The 8,314-nt window shown below is 31.6% G+C and overlaps 1 protein-coding gene across 1 annotated transcript; it reads left to right on the top strand.

The window, feature by feature from the left end:
• The first annotated feature begins 1,792 nt into the window (after nt 1-1,792).
• On the top strand, nt 1,793-7,783 carry LOC133201811 (uncharacterized). The gene is made up of 6 exons (XM_061337613.1): nt 1,793-1,819; nt 1,959-2,103; nt 2,485-2,612; nt 2,909-3,050; nt 5,798-5,931; nt 7,673-7,783. Exons 3-6 carry the CDS (start codon nt 2,519-2,521, stop codon nt 7,756-7,758), a joined length of 456 nt encoding a protein of 151 aa, XP_061193597.1. The 5' UTR covers nt 1,793-1,819; nt 1,959-2,103; nt 2,485-2,518; the 3' UTR covers nt 7,759-7,783.
• The last annotated feature ends 531 nt before the right edge of the window (nt 7,784-8,314 follow it).

Raw genomic sequence — 8,314 nt, 5'->3', positions numbered from 1 at the left:
AGATATCAAATTCAGCTGGGACTTATCTGATCAAAGTTTGTAAAACTCATAATACAATCATGTATTCAGGTCTTCATTGAGTCCCATGTTCCTCTTGACACAATTACAAGTTATAAATGAAAAAGATTTAATATATCGAATATTCCATTTAAGCCTGATGTTGGCGTGGACAAAAAATATCTTTTACTTTGTCATACGTGCAAGGATTCAAAGGTTATCTAAAGGAAGTCACATACAATGACTGAATAACCTCTAATTGTGTTTACACCAAGTTTATGCAATTAGACCGTTTTTATTGAGATTATAATTTATGATATCTTTGTTTTATTTGATTGTAATCAATTTAAAGATGACAGAAGTATAATATAGGACAGAGGCTGGAGAATACGATAACTTTGATATTTCAGTGAAATATGATGATAACGGATAGTAATCAAGCTCAAAAGTTCATTGAAACAATACAAATTCGGAGACAGTAAACAAGGACCTCTAAAAACATCACAGTTGAAATCAGAAGCCATGGAGGAGTAAACGTGTCATGTCGACTGGTCACTCCCGCCGTGTACTTCTTGTAATGATTGACCAAACGGAAAAATCCGCAGACAATTCAGTAAAAATAATGTCTGACAATTTGTATGAAAAACGTCAGTCAAAATTCGCTTTACTGATACATTGTATTTGATGCATCATACTTAAACGATGTGCTTTCATTGAAAGAAGGAAGGATATCGATTTGAAAGTCCAAAAATCAAAGTATTTCCTCTCATTTAATAAGTTAAGAGAGATGTGACAGATGGAAAGAGGAAGAGATCGTTGATTCTATAGGAGTGGTTCAAGTGTTGAGGAAATAATGTTTGTTTTTTTACAAATATTATGTCAAATTTCAAACATTGGGCTCTAGAAATTGACCTTGGATGCGGTGTATTTCATTGTTGTAACTGTTAATTGTTATATTCTTTTTGCTGTTTGTCGTTTATCAAAAGACCCACTTGTTGCAATAAAATCAAACATTTTATCAACGTATTACTAGTATTTGTTTTTCTTTTGTCCCGAACTATTTTGCTTGTGTGATTTCTCAAAAAGACGAAAGATTTCATAAAACTGTTAGGGATACAAGGACATGCAATAATAGCTTTTAATTTATTTTTAAAAAACAAGTTCACCTCTCCACTTCCTAGAATTTTAAGCAACCGTCTTTCTAATATCTCGATAAAAGTCAAATTTAAAACCTTGCACGTTCTCCTAGATAATGTCGTCTTGAAACTATGAAAATTTCAACAATTTTTAGATACAAGAAATATGATAAGAATCCCTCCGTAAGTCGATTGTTGACTTATTTTATAAAATACGAGTAGATACATGTAATTTTCATACTGCTTTTTACATATATGAATTAATCCGTTTACCTAGCAAATACAAAGGAATCATGTCAGTTGTGACCTGTCAACAAGTGATGTTTATTCCTCCAAGATACTTGATCCCACCTATAATTTTTTTTTCAAGATTCTGTGTTTGTTCTGTTCACAGTAATATTTAATTGGATTTTTGATCTCGATTGCTGTAAGTTATCGAAATACATGCACCTACATCTGCATAGCCATGAAAGTATTCGCTTCTCTCTACGTTATATGCTTTAATTTAATTGATATTTCCGTGCATTTTGTAAACCCCTAATATGTTTCCGTTCCTATCCCCCTATAAATTGAGGAAGAAAACATAATACATTTATCTGAATATATGTATTACACTAGAGCAGCAGATTAAAACAATATTTATTGGTTAAAGAAAATGAGTTTCCTGCTGTTTTGTATCTTATCAGGTAAGTTGAACTAAATTATCCTAAAAGGTTTAAGAATTTGTGTTATTTTGTAAATATTCTTGCTATTTGCGTGTGTGTTTAGATCCAAATACGACGAGTCTCTAGATTAATATTTTTGCTGAATTTTTTGCACAAAAAGGATGCCTGGCCCATGCATGTGACCTTGACTCATTGCCTCAATGCGTGGACGCAAAAGGTTCTTTCAGCGAGCTTTTGATCAATTTTCAATCACGAAAAAATCTTACAACTGTTGATGCCCAAAACAGCGTAAACGAATATTGCAAGTAAGTTGATAATTAATTCTAGTTAACACTAGAAAGAAAAAAATGAAAGTAAATTCAAAATTAAATTGCCAAACTTTTTAAAGAAACTAAATCAACAAGAAGATGCAGATGAACACATTTTTTTTCATTAATTTTGTTTTAAATTTGATTTTACTTCACAAAAATGCACATGTGAAATAAATGATATCCTTTTGAAAATGCTATTGACGAAATTAGGGTATGTAAAATACTCTTGTTAAATCTTTTACCGTTAATGCTCTAACAAAGTTTCTCAGGAAAAGCAGTTCTATGTTAAAATTGATTTATTTTTGTGAAACAATCAGGCGCATCACTGAAATATTCATCATAGAGCCTTTCTGCCTTTTGTTTATCATGGAATAGGTTCCAGGGGAAGCTAGTGTCGTGTCTTCAGGATATGAAAAGATCATGTGTATCTCCAAACAGCCTCTCATTAACCTTGGACATGAGGATTTCTGCTGAGAAATACCTATGCACAGAAGGAAAGCAGGGTACTAAGATTTATGCATAATGCGATTCTACATAACATATCAACAGAAACTATTATACATTTGTATTACTTTCAATTCAAATATCATGAAAACGTTACAGATGAAGATACCGAAAAACATTATATAACGCATCTTCACGTTAGGAGACATATCTTAATCTTTTCAAAACATTAGCTATAGGTATTCATTTTTACCCTTTTCCTCATCAAATTATAAAAAAAAATCAATAGATAGAAGAAATAAAAAAAATAAAAATAAAATGTTAAACTGATGAAATATTTCTCTTTATTTAATAGGGTTCATAGAAAACTTTCAGTGCGCGATGGACAAGTTTGTGGTGAATCAAACCAGTCTTCTGTCTTGTGCGAAATTATTTACAGAACTTATCGAAATAGAAAACCGCAAAACTGTCTCTGATGTTTCTAGTAAAGAATGCAGGTAATTTAAATTCTACAATACAACCATCACGATGTTTATATATACAGTAAATCTGGAAATTTTTGCTGTAGATAAATTTTTAGCAAATTTGCGCGTGCATTGCATTCGCAAAAATATATTTCTTAAAAATAAATCAACGACAAAAAAAATGACAACAAAAATGTTTGCTATTTTTTAATAAGTTTAACAGGTGTTCGTAAGCAGCGGTCATTTTAAGAAATCTGTTTATACTACAAGCTTATAATTACCCGTGACAATCCGTGCGTAGGACTGCCTTGTAGAGTTCACTACATTCAACATCGTTCGATGGTTTTACAGGCGGTATGTCTCTTTTAAATTATTTCTCTAAGAAAGAGAGGCCAGTTGTTTTATTTAAGAACAAATGTTTTTACCTGAAGGTTAGTTAAATCTGACATCGTTTTATATATATTTTTTTTTACATGCGTGATTTATTAAAATGTTATGAAAACGTTAAATAGTTTATATGTTTTATCTCTTAAATTCTAATATTTTTATCTGATTATTGAACATTGGAATTGTTTAGCATTGTATGTACAAATGTAATTTATTGTAAGTACATGCGTAATTTATAATCCGATTATTAAATGTTGGCATCGTTTAATATTGTATGTACATGCGTAATTAATTGTATGTACTACATGCGTAACGTATAAACTGCTATGAAAATTTTAAGCGCTTTTTAATTTTAGCACCAATATCAATTCGCAAAATTTTGATACGTAAAAATTAATCAACAGCTTTTTGAACCAGATTCTCAAAAATAAATCGACGTAAAAATTTCCAGATTTACGGTATATATATATATATATATATATATATATATATATATATATATATATATATATATATATATATATATATATATATATATATATATTAGGGATGTCAACGAATAGTCGACTATTCGACTATCAGTCGAATGGACCGACGATCGAAGAATAACGAAACGACATTAGAATAAATAAATTCAATAAAAGAGTGATAAAGAGATGGAATTCTCATCCTAATATTAAGAAACCGTCTTTCCTAAGACGCAGTCGAGAAGATAATTTTCCTCATTAAAAATGATGACTTTACATGTAGAGAGTATAGTAATTAGAAATGCTTCACTTCCGCGAGGATTATTTGTCAATTAATGTGTTGATTTTGTAATAAAATTATCGCGCTTTCTTTTTAAAATTATTAATTGGACTTGATCTCATACCATGTACCCATTATTGCCGTGGACATTACGATAATTATTTTAAAATTAATATTCTTTTACCTATTTTAAAGACATTTTGATAGTTGGTACAAAAAGTATATTCAAATGTTTAACATTATCACAGATACCGTGTGTCCCACCTCCCCCATCATTTTGATAAGCTTTAAAAAATATGTATTACTGTCATTTTTTTGAGCTTCCTAAAAAACCGATTTTACAGACCGATTTATGAACATGAATGACGAGGAAATCATACATTTTGGAGAAATAAGAGGTCTATATTTAGTAAATATAAACACGCTATCCACATTTTAGGTCAATGTGAACATCTGTATGTAACATTTGATGTCACTCTTTAATAAAATTAAGAAAAGGGGATTCGGGGTTAAATATGTCATGTACCAGTGAAGTTTGAAATAAAATTTTAGATTCCGAAAAAGTTTCGAATATATTCGACTATCGTTCGGATAATGCAATCGAATATTCGACTAAAGAAAATAAATATTTTGACATCCCTAATATATATATATATATATATATATATATATATATATATATATATATATATATATATATATATATATATATATATATATATATATATATATATGGATTAGTCCGTTTACCCACCAAAGACAAAGGACTCATGTTAGGTGTGAATGGTCAAGAAGTGATGTTTATTCCTTATATGTTCTGTGTTTGACTCCAAAGTACGATGGTCTCACAAAATTCCGATGGTTTGTTTACTATGAGACGTGCTGCGCTTAAGTGTGATGGTTTGGCACGTCAAAGTTTAAAAATAAAAGGTTTAAACTGATGAAATAATTAACTTTGTTCAAAAGGATTCCTCCGATAGTGCGCAGAAACAATCAATGTTTATGACGTCACAATCATCCGACGTCTATCCTTCACGCCGTTGTCCTTAATTGAAAAGCCAGTAATTTAACTTTTAGTTATTGCTTGAATAAACCTGAGATATTAGGGTTAGTCTCGACCGATAAGGGTAGCCCATGCACACTTTTGGACTGATTCTTGGAAAGCTTCGGACCCAACAGAGAAATTATGGGTTAGTCCTCGAACACTGTGCGATTGAATAGGGTAAGTCTTGTACCCACCAAGGAGATTTAAGGTAGGTCCTTGTACACTATTCGACTGATTAGGGTTAATCTCTCTCCCACCATTGATATCTAGGTTACTTGTTGCTCCCTTTTCCAGCGATTACGGTTATTCCTGCATCCATTCCAGTGGTTAGGTAAGCCGTGCACGGGAAATTATGGCTAGTAGTTCTATATCATTTTAGCGTATTCGAGTGAACCAATTTACTTGGAACCGCAATAAAATATTGAATATTCATTTGCATTTATTTAGAATCGTCGAACCTTTTATGGCACGGCATCCCAATTTGGCGCAGTAGTTACTATGACGTCATAAACGTGAACTGTTTTTTGTTATCATATATATACTTAAATACATTAAAAAGAGTTTTTAAATGATTTTTATCTGAATTTTATGAAATTCACAGGTTATTAGGCAAAACTTTGACCTGTATTGATGACAAGGCCCAAAATTTGTGTGGTGGCAAAGCAACAACTTATATCCATTCTTATATGAAAGCCTCGTTCAAACCACTGACGGAGGGCATAACATGTAACAATAGTAAGTATCTTTGCAAAACAAATTATTTTCAGATCATGCCTGATTTTGGCGATGTTTGATATATCTGACGGGATGCGATGTTTGATATATCTGACGGGAAATAATAAAAAATAAATTTAGCGTTTTCCTAAATATTGCAGGATAATCTACCGAGTCGAAAAATATAAAAGTTAAAAAGCCCCGTTGAACAACCCCTTTTAGCTTTACAGTTCGACACTTATCAACTGATTTAGGCATTGAATACACAGTGCAAGGCTCTACACATCAATATTGTCTATACAAGTATTACATTCTAAAGTGATATATTCAATTCACCTGTTCAAGTTTCATATGTCTTTCTGATCTGATAATCTTTTGATAACGTTCATGATTTACTGAAAAATATTACCAGCTGCGTTTCTTCGATCTCGTCAAAATAACTGTATAAGAATACATTTTTTGCATTATAATTTAGGACATACATTAATGTAATAGATGATTGATTGATCAATAATTTTCACTCATATAGAGACGTCAGCATATACCGGTGAAACTTCAAATTTAGCCTATACTCGCTACTAAGGCTCATTGTGCAGTGAGGGTTCTTTATTGAATCAACTCCTACCGTGACAAGGGATCTCCTTTTAATGTCTCCTCTGAAAGACCCGGGACTTTCATTTCTAGTGCCGGGCGCTTGGCGAAAGGACAGCCACTAATAATTACCTATGTCTACGTCTGGCGCTTTGACGACGAATGAGAATCAAAGCCGAGCATCCCAATTACGAACCGAGCGAACACTTGGATAAGAATAAATAATGTCATTTATTTGGTAAATGACCAAAAATATATACAAGACATGGGTCATTCATAACCATAAAGGAAATATTTTGTGACTTTCACTTCTTGTGCCGGGCGCTTAGCGAAGGAACAGTCACTACCTTTGTTAAACGTCTTCGGCTTGACGCGGGCGACAGGTAGGATACTCGAACACGGGACCTCCTGATCATGAAATAATCTCCCTATCACTAGGCTGAAACAAGTCATAATACGGATAGATTACATTAAGTTGACAATATCAAAATGCCATCAAAAAAATTTAACGGGAATTTTTTTTAATACTTGTACTATTTTGTATGCCATCCAATTATTTAAATGCGGTACAATTTTAAGACTCTCGGTTAAAACATGTATTGAAAAAGTTTGACAAAAAGAAATTTCATTTTAAAAAAAAACTTGAACATACTTAATTCTGAAATCTGTCATGGGTTTCGAACAAACTGGACACAAGGAGCATAAATTACGGAATCTCATATTTTTGACAAACTAAGACATGCCAAACATAGAGTTTTTTTAAAATTAAATTTTAAAGCTTTATAAACGCTTTTAAACGAGCTTGAAATGTGTCAAAACAATACATGTTTACGGAGATATTTTGCACTTCAAATCTGCCTTTTTTCGAATGTATATGTTTGGACACAATTTCTAGATTCCATTTAGGTCTGAGACATTATTAATGAATTTAGGAAAGATAACTTCTTGCCGAGGGATGAAAGGACTGTGGAGACATCAGTCTGATAATTTTCATATTCAGTCTTAGAGCATTCAATCATTTACTCCTTTTACGTTTTGATTATAATCACAATCTTTAATCTTTAAACTATGTTTATATCAACATAAAATTCTTTATACATCGTTTTGATGCTACGAACATCGTAAGGCTTTTACACAGTTAGTTTGTAATGAACAGTTTCTGTATTTACAGGTCAGACGATAATCACACATTGGTGGACTTTCCTCATGATGTTTGTTACTTCAGTTTGTCTCTTTAACGTTCTGTATGATTTCTGATGAAAATAAATAATTTATCACTTTATTGTCTTTTTCAAAAACTTTCTTCATATGAATTTATTTTTCTTCGATGCCTATTTTGTTTTGAGAGCTTAAAGGTGCTTGGACACAGATTTGAAGTTAATATTTTCTCAAATTTTCTGTATAATTTCATGACTTATATGTTCCTATAGCATTTCATACTAAAATATAATAAAAATCTTATTTCATCTCGAAGTTATTAACACTTCAAATTTCTGGGCGCGTTGGATTGACACATCCTTGCGCTTTCACATATTTTAATTTTATTCTTAATACTTAAGAAAAGTGGCAATTTTGTTGTGTATTAATGAAAAATATTAAAACTATAACCCAGAAAATTCAGAGTAGAAATGTTCGAAAGCAAAACCCACTCACAGTATTGTAACTCCGTGCTCAGTGGTGTGTGCAGAGTTTAACAATTGAACACACCTGGTGAATCGTAAACATTAACAATAATAGAGCTCGTGCCCTGTTTACAAAAACAGTTTACGTTTCACGGGTGTGTTCAATTTGTTAAACTCTGTACACATCACAG

The sequence above is a fragment of the Saccostrea echinata genome, unplaced genomic scaffold, assembly GCF_033153115.1.
Source record: "Saccostrea echinata isolate AGI-Se365-2 ecotype Australia unplaced genomic scaffold, CSIRO_AGI_Sech_v1 ptg000045l, whole genome shotgun sequence".
Taxonomy (NCBI): domain Eukaryota; kingdom Metazoa; phylum Mollusca; class Bivalvia; order Ostreida; family Ostreidae; genus Saccostrea; species Saccostrea echinata.
Note: the sequence above shows the minus strand (reverse complement) of the source record. Positions and strands in the feature narration are given on the sequence as shown.